Here is a 17068-nt window from a genome sequence, read left to right as displayed (position 1 = left end):
AAGCGTGTTTCGGGTGTTTGCCCCTCATCAGTATAGAGCTGGGCAAAAAAAAAAGCAGAGAGGTCCGCTTACCATTTCATATCAACGATGTATGGAAACATCACATATCCTTATATCACAAAGTGTAAGGAGCCAGTTGCCTAAAAGGGGTTTCATATGATAATTCTTCAAAACCAAAGCAGTGCAACACCCGCTACTGCACACCTCCTATCAATTGTGTAAAAACACTGGCCAACAATGCGTCACGTATTAACCCTGAAGATCACGACTAAGAATGTAGAAACCCACTGCACACATATGTGCATAATCAATGTTATTACTGGCAGGGATTATACATTCAGGAGTGCACTAGTGGGAATGTGCTCGCATCATGACGAAGAGCAAGTATGTTCGAAACGCGTAAGTTTTTATCTCAGCAATGTCATCATTGCTCTGTTTCTGTCGGTGTTTGAAATATTTTTTTTAATGGAGTAAAATAAAAGTAGGGGTTTTATTACGGATCCCAGTGCATGTTGGCAGTGTTGTGAAGAAGTACAGCGCAGAGTCTGATGGGCTGAGGCAACATGGGGGAAGTATTGATTTCTTTACTGGTATGTTCCCACATTCAGGATTTGCTGCAGCTTTGACGCTGCATATTTATGCAGAGTCAAAACTGCAGGGGCCAGATGTTACAGCATAGTGGATGGGATTTCTAGAAATCCCATGTCTACTGTGTGTCTATGTGCGCCTGCAGATCACCCGCGGAGACTAACATGCGGCACGTCTTTCAGATCCGCAGCATACCAGTTTCTTTCGTGGGTACAAATGAGGATTTTCCCTGTAGACTTGCAATAATGGGGAAAATCTGCATGTGATTGCATAAGTGTGGAAATAGTGCAGACATTCTATAGTGTCAAAACCACAGCAGATCCTGAATGTGGGAACGTACCCTTAAAAGGACAGCTGAGCAAGCATGGAATCCTATAGGTAATGCACCATAGGAAAAAAGGATGTGAAAGTTAATTTGCATATTTCTTTCCCATGGATCATGGCCTGTAATTCTCCTCACTCAGCTGGTCTCTTAAAGCAGAACCAGTACTTGGCCCCACGCTGTATAAACACACATATGGAAAATATTGTTCTTTAGAAGATATATTATGAATGTTTTGCCACGATCAATCATATTTCTTCATTACAATACTGAAAAAAGTGGTATGTGACGCTAGTCACTACTCATGGACAGACCAAAAGGCAGAGAAGTCAGACGTTCAGGGGGCAGTAGCAAGAGCACGTAGAAAATCAAGGAAAAAGACAAAGACGTAAGTCAGGTCACGGTCTGGGGTCAAAAGACCAATAGTTAGCAGATCAACGCAAGAGGACAAGATGAATGGATAGTCAGAACATGGTCCAAACAGTCAGGCAACTCAGACAAACACTCACCAGGAAGCACAAACTACGTCTGGCAGGGATCAGAGGCAGACAGCTCAGTTAAGTAGCTGGGTAATCTCCAGAACAGAAAACACCAGGAGAAAGCTCAGCACCTCACAGTCACAGATTGGATGGCCGGGCCATGGGTTTCTTAACATTTTGCCCTTCTGACTGCCAGGACAATTTTCGCACCTTTGATGTGTACAAAATTTAATTTAAATTACCAAATAATAAATTGATATTAACCCCCAATACTAATATATTTTCTGAAAGTGCGCATCTGGCAGATGATCACCCCACCTCCTTAAAAAAAAAAAAAAAAAAAAAAAAAAAAGTTTACTATCTTAAAGTGGTTGTGGCTATATAATCTTAGGTTAAAAATGAGCCCTAAATCGCTCCTGTAGCTGCGATCCAGGATGAGAAATGCCCATTAGTAGCCAGGAGGTATCTCACATGGCAGGGAAAGGTTAAAGGGCCACTGTCACCCCCTCCAGCCGTTATAAACTAAAAGAGCCACCTTGTGCAGCAGTAATGCTGCAGTCTAACAAGGTGGCTCTTTTAGTTTTTGATTCATTTATTAGCTCAATAAAGCGTTTTATAAATTGGCCACACATACCAGATATTATACCAGGAGGCGGTCCGAAGCGTCCTGTATGAATCCCACAACTGCCGTCACTCTTCTCTTCAGGGCCGATGGTACCCGCCCCCTTCGCGTTGTTGCTTCTTAAATCCATGCGCACTGCGCTTGTCAGAAGCTCCACCGGTCCCCTGCCTTCCAGCATTGCCCGAATATACAGGTTTCATTGCCGACGTTTGGAACAGCCACAAAGAACAACGCTGGAAGGCGGGGGACCGGGGGAGCGTCTGACAAGCGCAGTGCGCATGCCCAGGAATGCCAGCCCCGCACTGTGCATAATGAATAACACAGTGCGGGGCGGGGATTCAGTAACAGGGCGGCCGCACTGCCCGCACAGGCGCAGTCAGGCACCCTGGATCTGAGCTGCTACTGATAATGAAGACTGCGCAGGCCCCAGGCAGGCACGCACAGCGCAGGCGCCGGATTTAAGAAGCAACAACGCGAAGGGTGCGGGTACCATCGGCCCTGAAGAGAAGAGTGACGGCAGTTGGGGGATTCATACAGGACGCTTCGGACCGCCTCCCGGTATAATATCTGGTATGTGTGGCCAATTTTTAAAACGCTTTTTTGAGGTAATAAATGAATCAAAAACTAAAAGAGCCACCTTGTTAGACTGAAGCATTACTGCTGCACAAGGTGGCTCTTTTAGTTTATAACGGCTGGAGGGGGTGACAGTGGCCCTTTAAAGAATGCCATCAGCAAGTCTTATACAAAACTGAGCCATTAGCTTACACAAGGCATTTATTCTGTAGATTAATCTACCCATCCGAATGCAGCAACTGTACCACTGTCTCACAATAGGCAACGGTCCAGAAGAAAAAGTAAAAATAGTGAATATTTACCGTATTATAATACACATAAGGCCACGCTCACATGATCAGCATTTGGTCAGTATTTTACCTCAGTATTTGTAAGCCAAGACCAGGAGAGGAGCAATCAGAGGAGAAGTATAATAGAAACACGTCACCACTCCTGGTTTTGGCTTACAAATACTGAATGATACGGCTAATGGCGAGCCATCCAGGAGTTCCAGGAGAGCCGGACACCTCTGCCATTGCTCCTTTACAGTTTACAGCTTTGCAATGGGGGAACTCTTCCAACAGAGATATTATATACAAGTAGTCAATCCATTTATTACTATTATTTAACCACGTAAAAAAAGCGATGACCTTCATAACCAGCCCCATAATTATGTCTCTGAGATCTACCAGACGATGGAGCTACGAAAAAACAACCACCTCGCGCACTGCCAGCTCCATTTTCCTTGCACAAATTAATAATTGTTACGAAGCCATTACCTACAGTTCCCTATGTTATCAGACAAACCCTAATCTAAATATCATTACCGAAGATGAAAGCCTGTGAAGAACACAAAGCCTCGACTGCTCTTTCTTATCCCATAGAAACATTAAGTTTACAGAACAGGGCTGAGCTGCTAAACCTGACGTAGCCCATAGAGCGGTACAGATTTCTAAAAGCAAAAGTGTAAAACAAAATGTGGCAGATTTATCCAAAATAAAAACTGGCTTTGTTGCTCATAACAACCAATCACATTGCAGCTTTCTTTTTACAATGGATGTTTCCAAAATGAAAGTTGAGATCTGATTGGTTGCATCGGGAAATCAAGGCCGTTTTTCTTTTGAACTGCGCTGATAAGTGAGGCCCACTATTTTTATTTTTTTAAAATTTGTTTATTAATTGCAGGATAAATCATACATACATTTGCTTGTATTCATTATTATCCATTAGTTACATAAAATTACCATACATAGCCATATCAAAAGTATTGCAAAGGTAAGAAACATTGCATGTTAATCATCTATGTCTTATTTTGAACCTTAACTACTTTAACTTCTAATAAAACCTCTAAAATAAACATAATGCCGCCTGGAGGATAATTCTAAATAGGTTCCGCCCTGTGAGTAAATAATGTCCGCATAATTGTACACCCATTTCTTATGCATATACTGAGTTATTTTAACCTAAACAGTATGGCAGGAGGAGTTCCATCTTCCCCATATCTTTTCAAATTTGGCTGGACAACCTCTATTTTGATACAATGTCCACTCATACGGAATAATTGAGTTCACCAATTCAACCCATGCTCTAAGAGTTGGACAAGAACCACCCATCCATCGCAGAACCAACACTTTTCGTGCCATAAACAGCGTCTCCCTCAGAAAAATTCCCGTATGATGATCCCAGGTCTCTGCCTCCCATACTCCGAATAAACATACCAGGGGTTCAAGTGGGACAGGGATCGACACCAAGGATGTCAATAACATCGTCACCTCCCTCCAGTATTGAAAGATAACAGGACATTTCCATATCATATGGATAAAATCTGTATCACTAGAATGACATCTCAAGCAGTCTGATGAGTGGAGACGACCCATTTTAAAAAGACGGGTCGGGGTCAAATAGGGTTGATATATGATGTACAGCTGGGTCATCCTCTTATTGATTGATGGGCAGACCTTAGTTGGAGATTCCAAGATTTCATCCCATTCTTCTCCCAGTGTATCTGTAAGAAACCTCCCCCATTTCCCCTAAATTGAATCTATGGTAGATCCTTCGCCTATGGATAGGCATATATCCTAGATAGGTATATAAAGAGGAAATAAGTCCCTGAGGACCCTGCGAATTAAGAATTCCTATTAACGGTAAAGCTGAAATAGCTCGACCTGTACCCATATTCCGTACATGTGATTGGAAGGCTGATCTTAATTGTAAGTAGCGGAAAAATTGAGACTTCGGTATGTTATAAGTATTTTGTAATTGTTCAAAGGAAACAAAGATCCCCTGGTTATGTATATTACTCACTGTGAGGACACCATACGATATCCAGAATTCAGTGGACTGGTGGCTCAATAATCCGGGAAAATAACTATTATTCCACAGTGGCATTTCAGCTGCTATATCGACAAATTTTGTTACTTTTTTAATTTGCCTCCATATTGATCGTGCCAGCCGGAGCATAGGTAGCAGACGGGGGAACAGCAATTCTCTCCATCTCCAAAAACCCCAGTGGACAATCAATTTTAGCTGAATGCAGAATATGGCTTTCAGAGTTAGGAAGGGATTTCCCGGCCATCCACTTATTCATCATTTTAGCCTGACCAGCACGGTAATATAAATAGAAGTCCTTTAGGGCCGCCCCACCCCCCTGTTTGGGTCTCTGCAGGGTGGATAATTAAAGTTTAGGCCTAGCCTTCCCCCATATGAAAGATGTAGTAAGGGAGTTTAGGGTTGCAAAGAAAGATTTAGGTATTAAAACGGCACTGTGTTGAAAACAGTAGCTCAATTTTGGGAGCAATATCATTTTGATCAGGTTGATACGACCAGCCACAGACAGCGGGAGCTTGTCCCAGGTAGCAAACTTGGACTTAACCACGTCCAGTAGTGGATATATATTGAGATGTAAATCTAGGTGGCTGCGCTGGGACATATGTATTCCCAGATATTTAAAATTGGAGACAATGGGCAGCAGCGAGAGGGTTTCAAGGCATGACATTGGGGTATGGGAGAGAGGCATCAGAGCAGACTTATCCCAATTTATATAGAGACCAGAAAATGTACTAAATTTATCGATCATCGTTATTACTTTTGGTAATGTATCTTCCGTTTGGTCCATTAACACCACCATATCAGCATAAAGACCAATGATGTCCACTTGATCAGCAATATGTATCCCATTAATGTCTACAGAGGACCTCATCCGTATTGCCAAGGCCTCTATTGCCAAGGCGAATAAAGCTGGGGAGAGAGGGCACCCTTGGCGAGTTCCCCTATGCAAAGAAAATGGTGCAGACACAGAGCCATTCACCACCATACGTGCCCTAGGCTTCGCATATAATGTACCTATCCCTCTCAGAAATTTATTTCCAAACCCATATTTCCGCAGACATGCAATTAAAAAGGACCACTCAAGGGAATCAAAAGCCTTGGCTGCGTCCAGCGAAGCCAATGCCCACCTGTTATCCGGCTCCAGAGAACTATATTGAATGACCGACTGCACCCGTCTGATATTGATAGAAGTATTTTTCCCGGGCATAAAACCGGTTTGATCCGGGTGTATGAGATCTAATATGATCGTGTTCAATCTAGTAGCTAGGATTTTAGTAAAGATTTTATAGTCCACATTCACCAAAGAGATTGGTCTATATGATCCACAATCCAGAGGGTCCTTCCCCTCCTTCCTGAGCACAATAATATTAGCATCATAAAACGTTTCAGGCACAGATTCCCCCTCCCATATTCCCCTGAGTACCTTCAGTAATATAGGCGCTAATTTGTTACGGTATTTCCTATAGAATTCAATGGGAAACCCATCAGGTCCCGGGGCCTTCCCAGTTGCCATATCTGCTATAGCTTGTTCTACCTCTTCCAGGGTAAATTCAGCCTCCATAAGGGCTCGTTGGGATGGGCTTAACGAGGGGAACGTTATATCCGATAAATAATCCAAGCACTCATCAACATCAAAACCACTACTAGACTTGTACAACGAGGTATAATAATCATAAAAGCCCCGAAGTATTCCATCAGTAGAGGATACTAATGAGCCATCGGACACCCGGATCTGCAATATTGTGTTGGAGGTACTGTGTTGGCGCACCAAGAAGGCCAGAAGTGTACTGGCCTGATTCCCCAGCTCAAAATAGGACTGACGAGTAAAAAATAATTTGCGTTTTGACTTAACGTCTGCGTCTTGGGTATATAGTCTCTGGGAAGTAAGCCATTCAATTCTATTACTGCTGGACCGATTAGCTATATAAGTGGCCTCTGAATCTTTTAATCTTTGCTCTATCTCCTCGTCCTCCCTCACCGTTACCCTCTTAATATACGAAATGGTAGAGGACAAGCACCCCCTCAAGTATGCCTTCAGGGTATCCCAAAATAAACCAAGGTTTTGGAGTTCCGAAAAGGGATTCAATTTCCAGGATCTATTATTATTATCGGATTGTCCATAATTAAGTTTAAGAATAATCGGGCTATGGTCTGAGATCCCCCGATTACCATGTTCAATACTATCCACCCATAATGCCAAACCGCCCGACCCAAATATATAGTCTATTCGAGATAAAGACTGCCTAGTAGATGAATGGCAAGTGTACCCCCTGACTTCTGGATGACTTATTCTCCATAAATCTAGCCAACCACTACCATCCATAAACAGTGCTAATTGAGAGGGGGGTTGAGGTAAAGCTTCCCCCGATGCTGCGTCGTCTAATCTCAATCTATCCATGGATTGATTCATAACTAAATTAAAGTCTCCCATGCAAATAACGTTGGCTTCCGGATATTTTAAGGAGAAGCCCAGAGCCATACGGAGGACTGACATGTTGGCGGGAGGGGGGTTATAGATACATAGCAACACATACTCTCGTGAGTTAATGAATGCATGCACAAAGACGAAACGACCCTCGGGATCACGTCTCGCCTCCTTGGCCTCCCACCTGACCTCCTTGTGTATCAGCAGAGAGACCCCTCTTGAATAACTAGTGTGGAAGGCATGTAGGGACCATTGTACCCATGGTTTTTGCATGCATCGAGCCGTGTCCCTTGTTAAATGTGTCTCTATTAGTGCTACGATATGAGGGTGACATCTTTTAATCTGCGAAAATACCTTATTTTTCTTTCGAGGGGTTTTAATACCTCGTATATTCCAGGTCATGCATATAATTTCAGCCCCCATGTTTACTTTTAAAGGAAGAATTAATGTATATCATTATTGTTCGGGTGCATTTCAGCAGCATCACACAGAGCAAAGAGTTAGCATTAGCGGCAACCATACTTAGTAAGCAACCAAAACTGGTACATAAAACCAAACTAAAAACTTGAACAGTAGGGGAGAGTATTTCCATACTCCCACAGTCAGATTGAAAAGGGGATACCCTCACTGGATTCAGTGTCCGGTATTGTTGACATTTTCCGCACCCAGACAGAAAGCTCTATTTATAGTGCCGTTAGTCAAGGAACCCAGGTTAGGAGTCTTCCACATTCGGCCTTCCGCGAGACCGTAGCCACTCGGTCGCCTCCGCCGGGTCTGTGAAGAATAAGGAGGAGCCCTTATGGACGATACAGAGCCGGGCTGGATAGAGCATGGAGTAGACGATGTTCTTATCTCTAAGTTGTTTCTTGACATCCATAAATCGTGCCCGCTGCTTTTTTAAGTTCCATGGAAAAATCTGGAATAATCGATATGGTGGCATTATCGAATTTAATGAGGCCCTTCTGTCACGCCAGACGAAGGATGGCATCCCTGTCTCTGCAATTAAGGAGGCGCGCCAGGAAAGGTCGCGGCAGAGCTCCGGGAGGAAGAGGTCTCGTCGGTACCCTATGGGCCCTCTCCACCGAAAATGTCGAGGAGAATCCATCTCCCAGTGAAGACTTAAGCCATTCCTCTAAAAATTGCTCGGGCTGCTGACCCTCTGATCGCTCCGGGAGACCTATAATTCGGATATTATTGCGGCGCAGTCTATTTTCCAAATCGTCTGCCTTTTGCTTCCAAGCATTTATGGATCCAGCAGCTTTAGTCAGTTTAGCTTCCATAGGAGTTGTCTTCTATATGAGACACCCTCGCTTCAACCTCCGAAATACGTCCTCTCATAGCTTGCATGTCATGTCGCTTTTCTCCGTAAGAGATGACATAGTGAGGGAGATAGCCTGCATCAACTGCTCTGATGCCTGTTTAAGAGTCAGTTCATCTTCTCCCTCCTCAGTACCATCAGAGGGGCGACCTTTGCGCTGAGATGGTGCAGGGTTATTTCTAAGATTGCGCACATTATCATGAGAATCGTCCTTGACGTATTTTTTAAGCTTTTCAGCAGCCGCCGCTCCTCTAGAGTGCTGCATGGTGGTGGGCACACACAAGGGGATCTCACAAAGTGATTTCAGAGGTAATTATGGATAAGCTGTACTCTGATTTCGAGTCCCGTATTATTAAGCACAAAATTATAAGACAAGAGTCCACTGGGAAGGTGGCTTAAGGTACCAAAGATATAGAGATAGCCGCTGTACAAGCCGTACAGTCTCACTGTTGCCACAGGGGGAGCAGCAAAAAGGGGGGTTAATCCCTGCAATGTTATGGCGTTAGCAGGGAAGGTCACCACCTGACGGGGGCGCAGGTCCCACTTTCTCAGGGCACACACTGCACCACCCCTACTTCTTCAGGCACACGTTCACTCGCCCAGCGCCGCTGATGAGATTAGAAGCGCACCTTCCCTATCAGTCAGGGTGTGCGCTAAGGTGATGGCCGCTGCCGCAGGCACGTACCGCCGCTTGTGTCAGTTATCCTCCGCCGCCTCCTCCAAGATGAAAGGGGCCCGGCTCCAGCAAAGAGCAGCGCCGCGTCCTGTGTGACCTCCCCGCTCCTGTGTGCAGGCACCCTGCTATTCTCACTGGCGCGGTCGGCCACCGCTGCTTCCAAGATAAAAGGGGACTCGGTTCCAGCAGAGAGCAACGCCGCGTCCTGTGCCTCTCGGCGCGCGCTCCGAAAATGGCTGCCGCTACACGTAGGGGCCTCCTGTTTGCTCCGACTCCCGCAACTCCCGGCTCCACAGATCTCCACAGCGATCTCTCAGGAGATTCACAAGACTCTCCAATGCCTGGGGTTCCGGTTTTGGTGAGTACCGCTCGGGCACGCACAGTTTATACGGCAGGATTAGCTCAGGATATACGGAGCTCTCCTAAGATGCCTCCTTCTTCTTCGGCTACATAGCCACGCCCCCCGAGGCCCACTATTTTCCACTTTTAGAAAGCCCCTTAGGACGGGGTCACACTTGCGACTGCAGCGCGAGTGTCTCGCCTCAATACCCGGTGCTGCTGCCGGCACTTGGGAACGCAGTGTGCGGCTGCATGTATTTCTATGCAGCTGAACCCTCCGGCGTCAGTGCTGGGTATTGATGACAGTTTCTCGCATTGCACTCGCAAGTGTCACCCGGCCTTAAAGGGAAGATGACATGTTCAGAAAAGCCATTTACTTGAACATATAGAGATAATCTACAAGTACACAGCATTTAAATCCTGTTCATCCAGCTTAGGGCATGCCTACGACGATTATGCAAATGACACTCAGATCATACTCTGTCAGAGTGAGATCCGAGTGTCATCTTAGTGTGATCTGATTCTCTGGCATGAGAATTACAGCACAGGTGCAGAAAAAATGGAAAACTTAATTTCTCCATTGTCTCTGTGAGCATACATCGGACTGCACTTGGATGACATCCGAGTGCAGTCTGATGTTTCACACGCTCCCATAGACTTGTATGGGGCATGAGATCCAAAAAATCAGAGCCACTTGCACATGCTGTGATTGCTTTCTGATTGTAAATCGCCATCCTATATGGCATTGTGAGTGAGTTCTTATTGGAGAAAAAAAAACACGTCATTTTCTCACTGTAGCCGCTGCTCCAGTAAGCCTGTCAGGCGGGATTTAAGGGCAATTTACCTGCAGATTACCACAATATCTGCAGGTAAACAACATTTCTGCATATGACAGTTTCCCTTTAACACCTTCACTGCAGCAGTTTTTCACCTTTGTTCTTAGTTTTTTCACTTTTCCTCAAAAAGGAGCTAAGAATGTGTTTATTTGTTTTTTAAGTAATAATAATTTATAGTATACTAGCTGTACTACCCGGCTTCGCCCGGGTTAATGACTGCTGTTAGCAAAATAGAATGTGTTAACAAAAATTTATTCTGCACACAAAAACCACAAAACAAATAGATAGAAATGTAATTATTAAAAGGCAAAAACTAAGCAAATAGAAGCATTTCACAACATATATTAGCTTTGTTATACTGAGAATGTCTTTGTTGCCTATATTAACCAATCAGAGCTCAGGTTAATTAACTGTAGCAAAATAGAAGCTGAGCTGTGATTGGTTGCTATTGGCAGCCTGATAAATCCCCAGCCAACAGGAAGCCCTCCCCCCTGGCAGTATATATTAGCTCACACATACACATAATAGACAGGTCATGTGACTGACAGCTGCCGTATTTCCTATATGGTACATTTGTTGCTCTTGTAGTTTGCTTATTAATCAGATTTTTATTTTTGAAGGACAATACCAGACTTGTGTGTGTTTTAGGGCGAGTTTTATGTGTCAAGTTGTGTGTGTTGAGTTGCGTGTGGCGACATGCATGTAGCGACTTTTGTGAGATGAGTTTTGTGTGGCGACATGCGTGTAGCAACATTTTGTGTGTTGAGTTGCATGTGACAGGTTAGTGTAGCAAGTTGTGTGCAGCAAGATTTGTGCATGGCGAGTTTTGCGCGTGGCGAGTTTTATGTGTGGTGCATTTTGAGTATGTGCAAGTTTTGTGTGAGGCAACTTTTGCATGTGGTGCAACTTTTGTACATGTGGCAATTTTTCTGTGTGTGCAAGTTTTGCATGAGGTGAGTTTTCCATGAGGTGAGTTTTGCACGTGTGGCGAGTTTTGCGTGAGCCTAGTTTTGCATATGGCGAGTTTTGCATGTAGCGAGTTTTGAGTGGTGACTTTTGTGTTTCGACTTTTATGTGGCGAGGTTGGTGTGTGTGTGTGGTGAAATGTGTGCTGAGGGTGGTATATGTGTTCAAGCACGTGGTAGTGTGTGGCGCATTTTGTGTTTGTGTTCATATCCCCGTGTGTGGTGAGTATCCCATGTCGGGGCCCCACCTTAGCAACTGTACGGTATATACTCTTTGTCGCCATCGCTCTCATTCTTTAAGTCCTCATTGTTCACATCTGGCAGCTGTCAATTTTCCTCCAACACTTTTCCCTTCACTTTTTCCCCATTATGTAGATAGGAGCAAAATTGTTTGGTGAATTGGAACGCGCGGGGTTAAAATTTCACCTCACAACATAGCCTATGACGCTCTCGGGGTCCAGACGTGTGACTGTGCAAAATTTTGTGGCTGTAGCTGCGACGGTACAGATGCCAATCCCGGACATACACACATACATACATACACACATTCAGCTTTATATATTAGATATACCTGTATGTAATCTCCTGTATATAGTATATACCTGTGTGTCATCTCACCTATATATAGTATATATCTGTGTGTCATCTCCTGTATATAGTATATACCTGTATGTCATCTCCTCCTATACATAGCATATACCTGTGTCATCTCCTCCTGTATATACTATATACCTGTAGGTAATCTGCTCCTGTATATAGTATATACCTGTGTGTCATCTCCTCCTGTATATAGTATATACCTGTATGTCATCTCCTCCTGTATGTAGTATGTACCTGTATGTCATCTCCTCCTCTATATAGTATATACCTGTGTGTCATCTCTCCTGTATATAGTATATATCTGTGTGTCATCTCCTCCTGTATATAGTATATACCTGTGTGTCATCTCCCCTGTAAATAGTATATACCTGTGTGTCATCTCCTGTATATAGTATATAGCTGTATGCCATCTCCTCCTGTATTAGCCCTCGTTCACACGTTATTTGGTCAGTATTTTTACCTCAGTATTTGTAAGCTAAAATGGCAGCCTGATAAATCCCCAGCCAACAGTAAGCCCACCCCCTGGCAGTATATATTAGCTCACACATACACATAATAGACTGGTCATGTGACTGACAGCTGCCGGATTCCTATATGGTACATTTGTTGCTCTTGTAGTTTGTCTGCTTATTAATCAGATTTTTATTTTTGAAGGATACCAGACTTGTGTGTGTTTTAGGGCGAGTTTCGTGTGTCAAGTTGTGTGTGTTGAGTTGCGTGTGGCGACATGCATGTAGGGACTTTTGTGAGATGAGTTTTGTGTGGCGACATGCGTGTAGCAACTTTTTGTGTGTCGAGTTGCATGTGACAGGTTAGTGTAGCAAGTTGTGTGCAGCAAGTTTTGCGCATGGCGAGTTTTGCGCGTGGCGAGTTTTATGTGTGGTGCCTTTTGAGTATGTGCAAGTTTTGTGTGAGGCAACTTTTGCATGTGTTGCAACTTTTGTGCATGTGGCAATTTTTCTGCGTGTGGCAATTTTTCTGCGTGTGCAAGTTTTGCGTGTGGCGAGTTTTGCACGTGTGGCGAGTTTTGCATGTGGAGAGTTTTGCGCGTGGCGAGTTTTGAGCGGCGACTTTTGTGTTTCTACTTTTATGTGGCGAGGTTGGTGTATGTGTGGTGAAATGTGCACTGAGGGTGGTATATGTGTTCGAGCACGTGGTAGTGTGTGGCGCATTTTGTGTGTGTGTTCATATCCCCGTGGTGGTGTGATTATCCCATGTTGGGGCCCCACCTTAGCAACTGTACAGTATATACTCTTTGGTGCCATCGCTGTCATTCTTTAAGTCCCCCTTGTTCACATCTGGCAGCTGTTAATTTGCCTCCAACACTTTTCCTTTCATTTTTTCCCCATTATGTAGATAGGGGCAAAATTGTTTGGTGACTTGGAAAGCGCGGGGTTAAAATTTCACCTCACAATATAGCTTTGACGCTCTCAGGGTCCAGACGTGTGACTGTGCAAAATTTTGTGCCTGTAGCTGCGACGCCTCCAACACTTTTCCTTTCACTTTTTCCCCATTATGTAGATAGGGGCAAAATTGTTTGGTGAATTGGAAAGCGCGGGGTTAAAATTTCACCTCACAACATAGCCTATGACGCTCTCGGGGTCCAGACGTGTGACTGTGCAAAATTTTGTGGCTGTAGCTGCTACGGTTCAGATGCCAATCCCGGACATACATACATACATACATACATACACACACACACACATTCAGCTTTATATATTAGATTTTCCAACTTTTTTTTTTTTTTTTAATAGTTTGACTTTTTATTTTTAGTCGCATTCGAACCTGCGATGGTTTCATCGCTGGTACAACACACTGCAATACTCATACATATCAGTGTAGTTTTCTGCAGCCGTCTCCAATTAAGCTCATAGAATGACAAAGAGCCCATAATAATGTATGACAGTATAGATACCATGGATGTAATGACCACGGCATCTAAGCATAAGTGCACACAAAGCCCCCAATACATTGAGGCCAGCGTCACACTCAGCGTAGCGAAATACGGTCCGTATTTTACAGGCATAATACGCAGAAATGATCCCAAAACAGTGATCCGTATGTCATCCGTAGGCGGGGTGTGGCTGCGTATTTTGCGCATGTAGACCTCTGTATGTAATCAGATTTGTAGGCAAGATTGCCTTGTGCAGGCGTGTACTACGGAGGACAGAGAATGAACTTCAATCCCATATTAACAACTAGAGAACATGGAGTAAAGAAACACCAATAAATTGGAAAGATAAAACATAATACTTTATTGGTACATATAAAATCTATAACATAAGCCCAAACATGGGGCAACTACACAAAAAGGAGGGTATCCAAGGAACCTGCTAGTTCAGCAGGTGAACAGGACCAGTATAATATCACATATGGATAAGTGTGGCAAGGTATAGACAATAGGAAAAAAGGGGGGGAGAAAGGTAAAGCAGGGGTGATCCCACAAGCTCCAACATCAGGGTTCAGGCCAAAAGACTCCTACAGACGCTGCCAAGAGCAGTGGGATCCCAGACCCCCCTTAACAATCCCAATGAAGGGCCATCACTTACCCATAATAACCAGTAAAAAGAGGTCCTCCTGCTGACCCCTTGACGCGCGTTTCGCGTGAGTGCTTCTTCAAGAAGCCCATATTGCAGTCAGCATGCAGCCAGCGGGTAAGGAAAGGGTGAATCAAACACCCGAAAACCCCGCCTCTATGGCTAAAGATTGTTCCCTCCAAATTCAGGTGACAGTGTCCCTTTAATAGCTTAGAGAGGGACCATGGTTATTGGCCTTCCCTGGCTAAAAAGAGAGAGAGTCACGATCATGTGACAGGGGTCACCAGTGTGTGTATTTCCGGCTTGATCGCCAGAAGCGCCATTTAAATGCCGCTGTCAGCGTTTGACTGCGGTATTTAACTAGTTAATAGCCGCGGGTGGATCGCAATTCCACCCACGGCTATTGCGGGCACATGTCAGCTGTTCAAAACAGCTGACATGTCCCGGGAAAGAGAAGGGGCTCACCGCCGGAGCCCACATCAAAGGGAGGGTATCCGATATCAGCGTACTATTATGCCTGATGTCGATAAGGGGTTAATGGCGCCGGCCTGACAGTGTCTGTAGGTTACTGACCAGAATCCTGCTGACAGGTTTGCTTTAAACTAAAAAAACTCATCATTTTCGACTGTCGCAAAAAACTTCATATGTACGGTACATTTCGTAAGAGTTGCCTGCTCAGTTTCTGCTCCAAAAACTCAAATAGATCATACCCTAAGGGACAGCTCGTTATGATCAGGATTACCTACAATCCCGGTAGTTAGGGGCGAGTATCAGCTGTACACTACAGCCCACAATCAAAATGCAGCATGTGAGAGTGTTTTTCCAAAAGGTTTCTCTATAAAAATGACAAAACAACAACAAAAAGAATTACAAAATAAAATCGGCCATTACAAATGCTTGTAAACCTAGAACAACCACAAAGCACGATTCAGATGGCTCTAATGAGGCTGCATTTTATGGTTTCTATTATAGCTGTGAGTCCTGGTTTAATCACCCACTACAACAGTGGTTGGGGTCATCCATGGTCAGGCTGGATGATAAACTGTGGCTGCATTGTAGCTGTCTGAATGAGGCTTTAGGATTGGTTATACGTTCTGTTGATAGAGCAGGACGATTCGTAAGGCTGGTGGGCAGCTCTGATGCACTCACATTTTTTTTTTAATTATAGGAATAGGCAGGTAAAGAACAAATTGTTCAATCCTGATTTTCAATTAACACAAGATTACAGAATTGTCTGGCAGCTCGAGGAAGCCGAGAAAATCTACATAAAAGGCAAAACCGTTTTAGTGAACAATCATGGAAATCAAGTGGTTGGAACATGGATAGAAGATTCAGCCATGTGGATGTCTCATTATTTGTGTACCAACCTTCATCCAAGGCTCGATTCATGGCAGCACAGAAAGACCAGTAGCCACTGTACTCCTTCCCTTTGTACTTCACCAAGAACTTTTTATCTTCTTCTTCTGACCAAAAGGAAAAGTTTAAAGTGTCTGCAAAAAACACCCAATTGACAGCATCTTCCCCGGAGCCCTGAGGATTCAGTTCATGAAGAGATTTCCATCCTTTCAGGGTGATCTCCTTCCTTCTAACCTTCTCATAGAGCTTCTCGGCGAGGGAGTGTATACCCGCTATGTCCACAGACACAGACGTGCTGTTCTCAGTGATGAACTTGCCAGCGTCTCTGGGTGATAGTAGAGCTGCCATTCCCCGTACTGATTGTCTGTTCAAAATAAAGAAAATAATAGTGTTTTATAGGAAAATGGTAAGATGGTGCACAAACCTAAACATCAAGAAAAAAAAGAAACCGTAGCCTTATTTTATCAGACATTTTCAAAGGATTGTCGAGTGAATGGGAGACAAGGTGCAGTACTCGGCAGCGGTCACTGAAAGTATAGGCTCCTGTTTCCTTACATTGCTTATATCTTGTGACTAAGACTTCAGCCGATTGGTGGGGGTGATGGGTGTCAGACCCCGACCAAACGCAAACTGATGTCCTCTACTATTTAGTCTCGGACAACCTTTTCAACCTTTACAAATCACAGACCTCTGCCCCTCCCCCATAACCTTCCTCTCCACCATCACTGAAGCAGAGCTTTCCCATCTCCTCTCCAAATCCCACCTCACCACCATGCATACCCCAGCCCCTACCCATCTCATCAACCTACCATTAACTTCTGGTACCTTCCCTTGTGCTTTAAAACATGTCACAATCACATCTATCCTAAAGAAAGCATCCCGCGACCCGACCTCTACGTCCAGATATCATCCCATATCACTACTCCCGTTCACCTCCAAACTCCTCAAATAGCATGTCCATGCTGAACTTTCCTCTCACCTCGCATTTATACTCCTCCCTTTTGACCTGTCCTCTGCCTTCGACCACTACCTCCTACCACAAATCCTCTCTTCCCTTGGCATCAAACACCTTGCCCTATCCTGCATCTCCTCATACCTTTTCAATCGCACATTTAGCGTCTCCCA

General features: G+C 44.3%; 1 protein-coding gene across 1 annotated transcript in view; it reads right to left on the bottom strand.

Moving 5' to 3' along the window:
• The window catches only part of LOC143784157 (queuosine 5'-phosphate N-glycosylase/hydrolase-like), a 50364-nt gene that overhangs the window by 10673 nt on the left and 22623 nt on the right, over positions 1–17068 (bottom strand). The window contains exon 2 of the mRNA XM_077272035.1: positions 15955–16307. Coding sequence (XP_077128150.1) covers positions 15955–16291 — 337 coding nt within the window. The 5' untranslated portion in view covers positions 16292–16307. The remainder of the gene's footprint in view (positions 1–15954; positions 16308–17068) is intronic.

The sequence above is a fragment of the Ranitomeya variabilis genome, chromosome 7, assembly GCF_051348905.1.
Source record: "Ranitomeya variabilis isolate aRanVar5 chromosome 7, aRanVar5.hap1, whole genome shotgun sequence".
Classification (NCBI taxonomy): domain Eukaryota; kingdom Metazoa; phylum Chordata; class Amphibia; order Anura; family Dendrobatidae; genus Ranitomeya; species Ranitomeya variabilis.
The sequence above is the reverse complement of the archived record's forward strand: the minus strand, read 5'-3'. Positions and strand labels throughout refer to the sequence as shown.